Genomic DNA, 12906 nt, shown 5'->3' with positions numbered 1-12906 from the left:
AGTTTCTGGGGTGGAAATCGGTATGTTTTTCCCCAAAATACCTTTTTTTTTTTTTCCCCTATCTAAGGTAATAACTGTGGGTTTTCCCCAGAGTAATAAAAAATGGGGAAAATGCCCCAAGGGGCGTCAAGTGGCCGTCGGGGCTGGGCTCTGTTTGACCCCAGGAGGCAGCAAGGAGTTAATGGTGGCTGCGGGTGGCAGTGCCACGGGTGACACCACGGGTGACACCCTCTGCTCGTGGGTGCCTGCCCCTGTCCCCCCCCCCCCATCCAGGACTTGATGGCACCGAGAGCGCTGTGCGTCCTGCGTGCCCCCAGAGCCCTTGGCCAGCAGGTCCTGGTGGCAGCAAGGCCACTGTCCCCACCTCCCCACAGCCAGGCTGCGTGCCCAGAGAGCACCCCCATGTCGGGGGGGTGCCTGGGTCGTATCCTCACCCCCCGGAGGAGAGGACGCAGGAGGGACTCCATGGCCCCGAGCCCTGAGGCTGGGACAGGGACGGGAGCCTGGAGCCCATGGGGTGACACCGCAGAGGGACAGGGGGTGACACCACGTAGGGGCAGAGGTGACACTGCGTGGGGATAGGGGCAATGCCGTATGGGAATGGGTGCAGAGGTGTTGGGCACCCTCGGAAGAGACTGCACGGACTAAAAGAAAAAAAAAGAAGAGAGACCAAACAATGCCTTTTCCCATCGTCCTGTTTTTTTGGAAGCTTCTGAACTGTTTTTGTTGAAATTTCCCAAAAATGTCAGCCGCAGGGAGACACCCAGCATGGGAAACTTCGCAGTCTGGCAGCGGCAGCCCCGGCCGCCGTGGGGGTCTTGACCCGAGCGTGGCCTCTTGGGGTCCCCGTGGGTGTCGGGGGGGGGGGGGACAGCGGTGTCAGGAGGGGTCCCCGCTGGTGGCACCCTTGGGACTCGTGTCCCCGTGTCCCTTCTGGTGTCATTCACCCTCCCCAACCCACAGCAGAGCTCGGACCCGATGGTGTAATAGGGCAGGGCGTGGGATGGGGACAGGGCAGGGGGGCACGGTCCCCAAAGCCGGGCAGCGTCGGGGCGGTGGCACCCGGTGCTGGGCCGGGGGCAGGATCCGGCCGTCGGCGGGGAGCAGCCGGAGATGACAGAGGCGCTCGGCCGCCTTCTGAGTCAGTGCGGCCGTCGGAAAACAGATGTGGTGAGCGCTGCCCTTTGACAGTGACCTTTAAAGCGCTGAGTCCGCGGCCGCCGCGTCCAGCCCACGAGCCGCCGCACGCGCTGCCATCGGCCGGGGAGGCAGGATCCGGCCCAGCCGCCCGCTCCCCCCCCCCAGCCCATGGTGGTCCCAGGGGGGTTGGAGAGGTTCAGGCTCCCCCTGCTCTTTTTACCCCCACCCCCAGCACTGGAGCTCCCTTCCCAGGGCCTCGCTGCCTTATTTTGGCATCCTCGGGGCGCGGGGCAGGATGCGGCCATGGGGCCCAGAGCTCCTCGCTCTGCCCAGCGGGATGCGGAGGGACGGAGCCAGGACCCCAGCGTGGCCCCGGCGGTGTCCCCAAAGCGGGGCTGAGCACCCTGGGGACGGATCCTGCTCCCTTCCCACCCCAGCGGGTGCCCTTGGGCCGGGGCGCTGTCACCTTCCCGCTGTCACCTTCCTGCCAGCGCCGCGTCGCGTGGCACCGGGGCCGGGCCCGGCACATCTACCCTGAATTAATCCAATTACTTGATTTCCCAGCCAGAGCTCGCTCCATAAAGTCCTTGGACAGAGATAGTATCTGGCTCGAGGGCCAGGGTGTAAAAAACAAACAACGAAAAAAAAAAAAAAAGCAGAGAAAAAACCCGAGGAAAGGCGCAGCAGAGCTGTCTGACTGCCTGCATCCTTTTAAAGTGACCTGTGGGAAAAATAAAGAGGCTGGAAATGCAAAGAATCCAGCAGTCAGAGTTTTCTTTCTATTCCTCTCTGCAACATTTCCACATTCATGGGTAATTTATAACCCGCTTAACCCCTTCCGTGCCACCCCCCCCCCCCCCCAGCGCAGCCCCTCGCTCGACGGCATCCTGGCGGCGGGCGGCCGCACCTTGCCGGCTCTGTTTGCTTTGGGAAGCACAAAAAGCCCCGCCGCCGCCTCGCTGTTCGCTGGAAAAAGGGGGAAAAAACGCCACTTATATCGAGTGGGTGCTCGAGTGCCGGGGCCGGTGTCGGGGTGCGGGGCCGGGGGTGGCCACGGTGGCACCGGGGTGGCACACGGTGCTGGCAGGAGCCCGGGCTGCCCCAAAAGCGAAATGTAGGGCAGCGGTGCTGAAGGCATCGAGAGGTTCTGGAGAGGGGTGGGAGGAGGGAGGGCCAGGAATTACCCGGCGGTAAATATTTGCCAACTGGGATATTGTGGCCTGGGAAGGGTTTTTTTTTATTATTATTATTAAACGTGAGCGAATCGAGGGCCAGGAGCGCGGGCTGGGGCCAGGCGTCTTGCAGGCAGGTGCGGCGCGAGCCTTTCCCACGGGCTGCTCTGCCAGCGCTCTCTCCCAGTGCTCCCAGTGCTCCCGGTGCTCCCGGTGCTGCCAGCGACGCTCTGCCGTCGGGTTTTGTCCCTTCCCCCCCCCCCAACCCCCCAGGTCAGGGCAGCGGCTCTGCCCCACCTGCAGCACGGCGCCGTGATTTACGGTGGCAGCCCCCAATCTGCCCCATTTTCTTCGCCATTCGTCACCGGGGCCAGACGTGAGGCCGTGGGGCTGGGGCGGGGGGGGGGGTCTAGGAGGGGGTCAGAGGGAGCGGAGCCAACCCCACAGCCCCCCCGAGCCCCTCCAGAGCACGTTTCCCCCCCCCCCCCCCGCTTTGATTAACAAGATGAATAAGCTGGCGGAGCGCAGCGGGGCGAGGAGAGGAGCCAGGGGCAGCGATGCTCGAGGGGATCTGGCCCCCAGAGCCCCCCCTTTCTCCAGGCCGGGGTCCTGCCATGTGTTCCCCATTAGGGCTGGAGGTTAGCAGAGCCCCCAGCCCCCCTCCTCCTCCTCCTCCTCCCGCTTCGGGGTGCTGCCATAAATAAGGCTAACGGGCGGCGCAGCGGCAGCGGGCGCGAGGCCGGCCCCGTGCCTTTGATGTCTGCTAAACCCTGGGAAATAAAAGCTGTAAATCCGGGGTGTCGGGGGGAGCCCGACGGCGCGCCCTCGTTGGGAAGGGGCCCCGCCGGCACCTGGCCTCGCTGGGGGCTTGGCTGGGAGCCGAAATTTGGGGGCTGCTGGCCTGGGGGTGGCACAGCCCGGCCCCTCTGCACCCCTGTCCCTCTGTGCCACCAGCACCAGTGGTCCCCAGTCCCTGGGTGCCCCCCCAGTGACCCCAGTTCCTCTGCATCCCCCAGTCCTGCTGCATCCCCTGGTCCCCTGCATCCCTCTGCATCTGCATCCCCACGTTCCCAGGTCCCCCTGCATCCCCCGGTGTCCCCCCATGCTCCCCGGTCCCCCTGCACCTCCCGGTCCTTGTGCATCCCCTGGTGTCCCCGCATCCCTCAGTCCTCCTACACCTCTGTGTCCCTTGGCCCCCTCCAGGCCCCCCTGTGCTTTCTGGTCCCCCTGCGTCCCCAGTGCCCATACATCCCCCTGTCCCCCTGCAACCCCCTGACTCCCTGCATCCTCCTGCCCCCTTGCATCTCCCTGTCCCCCTGCTCCCCCCTGTCCCCCTGCATCCCTCTACCCTCCTGCATCCCCCAACCCCCTGCATCCCCCTGTCCTGTTGCATCCTGTTCCGGTGCCTGAGCATCCCCCTGTCCCCCTGCATCCCCTCCATCCCCCTGTTCTGCTGCATCCCCCGGTGCCTGAGCATCCCCCGGCCCCCATCCCCCTGCATCCCCCTGCCCCCTTGCATCCCCCCGTCCCCCTACACCCCCCGGTGCCTGAGCATCCTCCTGCACCCCCCTGCACCCTCCTATTCCCCTGTCCCCCTTCACCTCCGGTGCCCGAGCATCCCCCTGTCCCCCTGCATCCCCTGCATCCCCTGCATCCCCTCCATCCCCCTGTCCCCCTGCATCCCCTGCATCCCCTGCATCCCCTGCATCCCCTCCATCCCCCTCCATCCCCTCCATCCCCCCGTCCCCCTGCATCCCCTGCATCCCCTCCATCCCCCTCCATCCCCTCCATCCCCCTGTCCCCCTGCATCCCGCGGTGCCCGAGCATCCCCCCGTCCCCCTCCATCCCCTCCATCCCCTCCATCCCCCCGCCCCCCTCCATCCCCCCGTCCTCCCCGCACCCCCCGGTGCCCCCCTTCCCCCCCCCCCTTCCCTTCCCTCCAGGACACGGTTTTTTATTTTCGGGGGGGGGGGGGGGGGACGGGACGCTCCGGTGCCGGCGGAGCTGCGGCAGGCTGCGGCGGCTCCCCCCCCCCCCTCCCCCCCCCCGCCCGCGGCTCTCCCCGCCGCCCCCTCCCGGCGCACGGCGCGTCACGGCGGGGCCGGCAGCGGCGGCGGCGGCGGCGGCGGCGGTGCCGGTGGCTGCGCTCCGCTCCGCGCCGCTCCGCTCCCGCCATGGCGGCCCCGGGCCCCCGGGCCCCCCGGCTCCTCGCCCTCGGTTTGGCCCTGGCCGCCGCCGCCGCCGCCGCCGCCGCTGCCACCGACCCGTTCTCGCCCCAGCTCGGGGACACCGGAGCTTGCCGCCGGCAGTGCGGCCGCAGCCTGCCGCACCGGGCCGCCGCCGTGAGTGGGGCCGAGCGGCGGGCAGCGGGAGCAGCGGGGAGGGGGGGAGCACCGGGGGGGGGGGGAGCACCCGGAGCGGCGGGGAGGGGTAACGGGAGAAGCGGGGGGAGAGCCGGGAGAACCGGGGGGTGGCGCCGGGAGAACCGGGTGGTGGCACCGGGAGAACCGGGGGGTGGAACCGTGAGCAGCGAGGGGAGCAGCGGGAGAACCGGGGGGCTGGCACCGGGAAAACCGGGGGGAGCACCGGGAGAACCGGGAGATGGCACCGGGAGAACCGGGGGGAGCATTGGGAGCACCGGGGGTGCACCGGGAGAACCGGGGGGAGCACAGGGAGAACCGGAGGATGGCACTGGGAGCGCCGGGGGAAGCACCGGGAGCGCCGGGGGGGAGCACCGAGGGCATCAGGAGCACCGCGGGGAGCACCCGGAGCACCGGAGGGGGCACCGGGAGCACCGAGGGGGGCGGTACCGGGAGCACCGGGCATCGCCATCCCGCAGGGACCCGGGGGCTGCTCATGCCTGGGGGGGGGCCGCGCTCCACCGAGCCCCGCTGGGGGTTTGGGGTGCCCCCGGTGAGCCCCCCTCCAGCCCCCCCCCCCCCCATCCAGCACCGGTGAGGCCCCGGGGCAGAGCCACCCCTGGGTGCGGTGGCCGGGGACCAGTGGGGATGGGGCCAGCGGGGACGGGGACTGGGGGCGAGCAGGTGGTGCTGGGGGGGCCAGCACTGAACCAGGGATCTAGATGAAGGCGAGTGGTGCTCACTGGACCCGGAGCATCACAGAAAACCCCGGATCAGAGCCCCGCTATCCACGCCGTGCTGGGGACCAGCCGGTGATGGGGCCGCGCGGAGGATGCAATCCAAGCGCTGGGCCCGATGCGGCTGCAAGGCTTTGTAACGCCTGCGACAGGGAGAAAAAAAGGGCCGGGATGGGTCCTGGCCCCGCTGCAGGGGAGTGGGGTTGGGGACCACGTGCGGCAGGGCCGTATCCAGGCCAGTGCCTCGGCAGGAGCCTGCACAGCCCCTGCTGCCTGGGGGTGGGCACGGAGACGTTCCCCCAGCTGGGCTTGTTGGGTGCTGGAGGCAAAGGGGGGCAGCTCCTGGCGCTGCCTGCGGGTGCACAGACACCCCCCCATTAACCCCCAGCCTGTGGGGAGATGCACACGGGGACCCCCCCACGGTGCATGCACAGCGGTGTGCTCCCAGCCCCACAGTGTGCTCCCAGGCCCCCATGGATGCACGGACCCCTATGCATGCATGCACCCCATGCACGTGCAACCCCGTGCATGCACGCCCCATGCACGCACACCCCATGCACGTGCAACCCCGTGCATGCACGCCCCATGCACGCACACCCCATGCACGTGCAACCCCATGCTTGCACACCCCATGCACGCACACCCCATGCACGCACACCCCATGCACGTGCAACCCCATGCACGTGCAACCCCGTGCTTGCACACCCCATGCACGCACACCCCATGCATGCACACCCCATGCACGCACAGCCCCCACGCACCCCCCCCATGTACCCCAACTCCCTCCAGCACCCCCGCCTCGTCCTGCCAGCAGGCCCATATGTAGGGACAGGGGATGCCCGACAGAGATCGGGGACCTGCCATGTCCTCGCTGGGGACGAGGCCGCCTGCAGACCTCCCTTGGGACGCACGCCCGGCTGCGACGGCAGCTCTCCCTCCCCCGGTGCCACCAGCGCCCCGCGTTGTGCGCGCACCCACGGCGGTGCTGGCCCCAGCGCATGGCCCCCGTGGCCCCCATCCCCTGCGGGGCCCTGCGGTGCCGGGGGGGGCCGTGCCGGGGGTCGGGCGCAGCCCCCGGGCTGAGCTCGGTGCCAGCTCCGCGCCGTCCTCCTCCTCCCTCCAGGATGCTGTTCTCAACGCCTGTTACCGGGGCTGCCGGCTGTTCTCCATCTGTCACTTCGTGGATGCGAGCGCGGCGCTGAACACAACCAGAGCCGAGTGTGAAGCAGGTGAGCAGCCGGCGGCCGAGCGGCCCCCGCTCCCCAAACACTGTCCAGAAGGGGCTCCTCCACTTACCGCTGTCACCGCCCCGGCGCCTTCCGCCCTCCCTGGCTCCCTGCCTCCGCTGCGCCCCGGGGCCGCATCCTGCGCACCGCCGTGGGTGCGAGCGTGCACCCTGTGGGTGCAAGATGGGAACGGTGCCGGTTTCCCCAGGGATTTCTGGGGGAAGGGACAACTTCGTGACGGTGCCAGGGCTTGGGGTGCTGTTGGCAGAATTTGGGGGCGGTGAGGAGTGCAGGTCCAGCACCCTGTCTCCGTACTGAGCGCCCCCCTCTCCATCTCGCAGCGTGCGCCGAAGCCTACAGCAACGCGCAGGAGCGGTTCGGCTGCAGGACCGGGTGCCGCAAGCAGCTGCCGGAGGTGGAGAGCAGGATGGACAAGGTGAGGGGGAGATGGGGAGCCCCCAGCTCGCCCCTTCCCACCCAGCCTGCCCCCGGTGGGCCCATGGTGCTGCTTAATTAGTGCTGTGGTTAATTGGGCTCGAGCAGGCGTTGGTTTGGGACAGGGCGATTCCGCTGAGTTCCCCAGCTGGGAGGTTTTGGCCACGTATGGTCGTGGATTCCCCCAGTTTTGATCCTTTATCCGTCCCAGCAATTAGCAACGCTTTCCCTCCTACGTTTAATTAATCCAGCTTTTGCCCAATTAATTAAATTAGACTTCGGCCCAAGGTAGAAGCTCTTGGCTCCGTACGTGTGCAGACTGAGATGATTTTGTGCTGTGGAAGGCAGGGGTAAGGCAGGGGGCTCCTTCCCCAGCCACATTTTGGCCCTTTTCTAAGAGCCTCAGCCCCAGGGTTGGGGACAAGCATCGGGGACAAACGCCTGCGCTGGCCCCCAGCCGGCCCCCGGCCTTGAACGTGCCGTCACCCCCTTCGCCTGCCCAAAGCCTTTTTCCTTTGGGTTCCCAGACAAGCAGGCAAAGCAGATTTAGCATAATAATTAGATACAGAATCTGACCTATTTATTTCCTGTTTGCTGGTTTGACCGTGCAAGGGGCTGTCGGAAAATGTTCGAAGCCAGTGGCAGGGAGCAGCCAAGCGGATTCCAGCAGGGATGCTTTAAAAATAACAAACTGCCGAGACAGCCAAGAATCCAGGGCACGGGGCCGCTGCCAGGAGAGAAACGCCCTCGGCATCTCGGCCGCTGCGCTCCTATTGTTTAACGCGCTGCTGCGAGCGCGGGGCCGGGTGACAGCCGTGGGGACCGCGGGCTGGGTGACACCGCAGGCGCTGGCCCCGGCTGGATCCGTGCGCAGGTGGCTGCCCTGCAAGGAGCCCTTTGCTCGCTTCGTAGCTGCGTGGTGGTGGAAAATGAGGCTTGGAGATGAGCACCAAGCTCAACCCGGCCACGTTCTCCTCGTGGGACGTTGTCTGCTGGGGTGGGTGGCAAGGGGACGCCGGCGACGCGCTGTCCCCGCTGCTTTGCAGAGCCCGGAGGTGAAGGTGCCGCCGTTCTCCATGCTGGATTTGGTCTCCACCTTCTGCAACGACATCGTCAGCTCTGCCCAGAGCTTCATCTCCTCCACCTGGACCTTCTACCTGCAGGCGGACGATGGCAAAGTGGTGGTGTTCCAGGTGGGGGGGAACCGTGGCTGCTCTCCGCTGGGTGCTGAGCAGGCTGGGGACCCCCTTACCGACCACGTTCTCCCTCTTTCCTCGCTCCAGTCCCAGCCCCAGATGGAGTTCCCGCTGCCCGAGGTGCAGATGACCCAGCCGGAGCGGCCGGGACCGGTGGCCAGCCCCCGCGCCCCGCAGCCCCACGCAGGTGCAGGGGGGCACCGGGCTGCTGGGGAGGTGGTTGGGAGCTTCCGAGCCCTCCTGGCTCCCATCCGATTTCTCCAGAGCGAAACAAATCACCCGCTTCTCGGCTCTGATCCGCTTCCCACACCCTGCACCCATGCTGGGGGGCGAGGTGGGGGTGAGACCGTGCTTGGCACCCTCTGCAAGGAGCCTCCGGGGGCTTCTGCGCCCCCCAGCAGAGGGTCCTTGGGGGGAGAGGGACGCATCCAGCACCCCTGCACCCAAACGTGCAGCGGGTGCCCGGGCTCAGCATCACCCTTCTCCCTGCCAGGCCCTCGGCAGAAGGAGGAGAAGCACCCCCCCGGGAAGGAGCCGCGGGGCAAAGCCAAGCCCGCGGACGCGCCGCAGCCAGAGCACGACTTCCTGGGCTGCATGGCCAAGTACGTGCCGCGGGGCTGTGCGGGGCACGGGGGGGCTGCACCGGGCCGGCCGCCCCCCTCCCATACCCAGAGCCCTGCCATAAACCGGCCCTGTTTCTTTGGCGGGGGGCGGTGGGGTGTTACAGGCGCTCGGGCCTTCCTCGCTGGATCCTGGCCGCCTGCCTCTTCCTCTCCGTCATGGTGATGCTGTGGCTGAGCTGCGCCAGCTTGGTGACGGCCCCCGAGCAGCACGTCAAGACCCAGGTATGGGGCGAGCGGTGCTCAGCGCAGTCAACAGGGGGGGTCCCATCGGGGTCCCCACCACCCCGTGTCCCCGCGTTATATCCGAGGGCTGAGACGTGGCCATGGGGTCTGTGGTCCCCAGTCCCCACGATGGGGTCACTGTCACGTCCAGGCTGCTTGATGTGTCCTCAGACCGGGGACAGCGGGGTCCTGTCCCCTGCTCCGGGGTTGCACGGTCCCCTCTGCCTCTCTTGCAGCCTCTGAGCATCAACGGGGACAAGGAGTACCTGGAGGACCTGGACGGCCCTGGCGCCTTCCCCCTGCCGCCTGTCATCGCCGTCACCCTGTGCCCTGCGCACGGCGAGGACGCAGGGCCGCTGCCCCTCAAGGTCGACCTGGACAAGACCGTCCTGTAGCTCTCCTGCCCCTTCCCCATCACCTCCCTGCCACCTCGCTGTCACCGTCCCCATGCTGGTGTCCCCGGTCCCGCTCTTCTCCCCCGTGTCACCAGCTCCTGGTGGGCTCTGCCTCCGTGGTGGGGGGATCCTGGCTGGATCCCGCCGTCACCCCCAGGGCCAGCCTGGAGCTTTTCCTCCTCCGTTAACGTTGCTGCGTGTTGGGCTCCTGGTTTCCGGAGCCAAGAGAGGGCTGCCAGCGCGGGGAGGCTGGGGGGAGCCCGTCTGCTCCGGAGCAGAGCCCCCCGGGGCCCCCAGACCTCCGGGCATGGGTCCAGCGCTGGGCAGGAGGGAGCCGGCTGCGGTGGGGGATGGAGCACGTCTGCAGCGCTCGGGGCTTTGGCTCGGCACATCCCCGGCCTCCCACCTTGGGCTGAGCCTCCAAGGCGCCGGCTCCGGCCCTGGGAACTCCCTTCCGCCGGCCGGAGCCGATTGCCTCGGGGAGCCGAAACGTGGCGAATGGATTTGGCGTTGGCAGCCGGAGAGAGCGGCGGATTTGGCCGCCTCCGTGCCCACGCGAGGACCCAGCCGGCCCCTCGCAGGAGCTGCCGAGGGGCCCCGGGATGGATCCTTCCCCTCCCTGCTCCGTGAGGCCTCGGGGGTTATCTGGCGCTGGTGGCAGCGAGCAGGCGACGCGGTGGCATTTCCCTGCCCCGTGCTCCTGGGGCGCATCCGAGCACAGGCAGAGGTGCTGGGATGTCTCCGTCCGGGGCTCAGCATCTCTGCCCGCATCCCGGAGCGGCTCAGCCCCCGAGTGGCACCAGCTCCGGGTCCCCAGGGGGGGCGAGGACCGGGGCCAGCCCTGGGACCTCCCAGCCAAATGGAGACCCTCAGGGCTCGCCCCGGTGCAGCCCCTCGGCATGGGGGGGTCCCGGTCCCTGCTCCGCGGGGCTCAGAGCAGGCAGGGCCATCTCGCCATCTCCCACCCTTCTCCGTCACCTCGTGCATCGTTTCGTGGTCTGATTTGCACCGGCATGTGGTCCCTCGGCCCCTGGCACCCCGTGGGGACACCCCTGGGGACAGCTCGGTGGTGGCAGTCCCTGCCTCCCCGCAGCCACCTAACACACGTGTACAGATTAACTTATTACCCGTGCCCCTCCGCCCCTCGGTTTTTACGCTCTCCCCGTTTTGGGGGGGCTGCGGTGTGTGTGTCGTTGCGGGGCAGGGGAGGCTCTTGGCCCCGGCCCCTGCCGGTTTTGTGCTGCTCCATATCACACGTGCAACATATCTGGGTTTTGGGGGTGTGGGCTGGGGGGAGGCGCTGCGGGTGGGGGGGGGCTCGTGTCCATTTTTGGGGTACACTTCTCGGTGTCGCTTTGTGGCAGCTCAGCTCAGTGTAAAGCTCGGTGCAGTCCGTGTCGTTGTCTCGGCTACGTGGCTCCCCCCCGTGCCCGGTCCTGGGGGGTGAAACCGTGGCTGGGGAGCACCCATCCCGCATCGGTTTGGGTTCCAAGGAGCAAACCCGGCCCCAAGCCTCCTGCGGAGCCTGGGTCCAGCTGAGCAGTGCGGGAGGGGAAATAAAAGGTTTGTACCAGACCTGGGGAGTCGTTGGCTTTGTGGGGAGTGGGTCTGAGCCCCTGCGTGGGGCTGGTGGCGGGGTGCAGGGCCCTTCCCATCCCCATGCGTGCCTTTGCAAGCTGAGCAAGGAGGAAACGGCCAATGAATCCAACTTAGTGCAAAAGTCGTGTGGTGTTCCTGGGGTAGAGGGTTGGTGACCCCGTGCCACGCATAAATGTGAAGACGGGACGTGGAAAACGGGCTTTTCCCACTTAAAAACACCCAAAGACACCCAACTTAGAGAAGGATGACTGTTTAGAGAGGGGAAGGTGCCGAGGAGGCCGTGCACAATGCTTGTCACCGTAACGCGCCGCAGCTGCCCCAGCTCGAGGGCCGGGACGTGCGGGTGTGCGCGCCCGCACCTTTCCCCCGCGGCGTGTGTTTTTCCTGGCGGGGCGCCCGCGTCCACGCTGCAGCCGAGCTCTCGCCATGCCAAGCATGACACAAAGCTCACGCGAGGGCCCGGAGGCTCGTTTTTAGCACTGCAGTAGCTCAGCAGGGTCCCGTCCTCGGAGCCAGCGGTGGCGCGGGGCCCCCGAGGAGCCGGGGCTGGCGCTTTGCTCAGCTGCTTGTTTTCCCCGGGACGCGGCGCCGGTGACGGCGAGGTGCTGGCCCTGCCCTGGGGAGCAGCAGCTGGGTGCTGGGGTGCTTGGTGCACGTCGCAGCCGAAGAAGGCTGTCCCTGGGGGATGCAGAGCGTGGTGTGCAGTGGCAGCCCTGGTTGGAAGCCAGCAGTTGCTGCTGCACAGCCCCTCCATGTCCCTAAATTGGGGGGGCGGTGTCCCCCCGGCGATGCTGGGTGCTGGTGGGTGATGCTGAGCTCTCCCCGGGCTCAGATAGCTCAGCAGATGGTAAGGGATGGCGTTTCCAGCCTGCTGGGGTGCCAAGGGATGGAGTCCGGCACCGAGCAGCCTTTGGGTAGGCACAAGCAAGTGACCCCAAGACATAAGCTACACTCCATCCCCCAAGCGCCCCATAAATGGCTTTCGGGGGGGGGCTTTCCACCCACATTTTCCCTATGGAGCCCAGGGCATCAGCGCTGAGCGCCGTTACAGCCTGGGCAAGGATGCTGGCACCCGGCAGCGATGCAGCAGTGGTTGGGTGCAGCGGGAACAACCCCCCCAAGAAAAAGCCCTTGGGAGGAAACCCCCAGCACGGCGCTGCCTGCGGGGGGATCCCCCCTGTGCAGGGCTCTGAGTGCCCCCCACCACCGTTTGGTGCAGAGGGAGGTGGCAGGGGCCGAGATCGGAGCAGACAGCTGGCAAACCCTGCCCCGGCTCCGAGCGGGTCCCTCCTGGGACAGGAGCCGGGCTCCGAGCCGCGGACAAGCTCCTCTCCTTTAAACTGGATCAGATTCCTCGCTGCTGGCTCGGGGTGCAGGAAACCGTGCCCAGGAGCAGGTGAGGAGGGACCCCACTCTGGCGAGGAGGAGACGCATGAAATTAGCTGGTTCCACTCCCCCCAGCAGGCAGCCGGGGTATTTTCCATCCGACGCCTTTTTCCTTCTCGCTCCCTGTTGTGGTTTTTCATGGGGAAAGCAAAAAATCGCGGTGTGTGGCCCCGTGAGCGAAGAGGAGAGCGATGGGGAAGAGGAGCAGGATTGCACCCTCCGACCCACGGAGGGCACGGGGAGCTGTGCTGGGCCACGTCCTCGCCTCCAGCACCCGTGTGCCCACGCTTGCTCCCACACGTCCAGCCACGGGTCAGAAAGGAGCCGCAGGCCGGTAGGTGGGGACTGTCAGCCACGCTGCGACAAGAAGCGGCCTCCAAAAACTGGGGGAGGCCAACGAGCAGCCCCCCAGGAC

At 67.4% G+C, this 12906-nt stretch overlaps 1 protein-coding gene across 1 annotated transcript; it reads left to right on the top strand.

The window, feature by feature from the left end:
• Window positions 1-4427: 4427 nt before the first annotated feature.
• On the top strand, window positions 4428-11078 carry TMEM59L (transmembrane protein 59 like). Its single transcript, XM_035569809.2, has 8 exons — window positions 4428-4654; window positions 6533-6638; window positions 6977-7071; window positions 8117-8263; window positions 8354-8453; window positions 8760-8868; window positions 8994-9111; window positions 9348-11078. The coding sequence occupies exons 1-8, from the start codon at window positions 4487-4489 to the stop codon at window positions 9504-9506; spliced, it is 1002 nt and encodes a 333-aa protein (XP_035425702.1). The 5' UTR covers window positions 4428-4486; the 3' UTR covers window positions 9507-11078.
• Window positions 11079-12906: the final 1828 nt, after the last annotated feature.

This window comes from Cygnus atratus, chromosome 26 (genome assembly GCF_013377495.2).
Source record: "Cygnus atratus isolate AKBS03 ecotype Queensland, Australia chromosome 26, CAtr_DNAZoo_HiC_assembly, whole genome shotgun sequence".
Taxonomy (NCBI): domain Eukaryota; kingdom Metazoa; phylum Chordata; class Aves; order Anseriformes; family Anatidae; genus Cygnus; species Cygnus atratus.
This window is presented reverse-complemented; position numbering and strand designations above follow the sequence as displayed.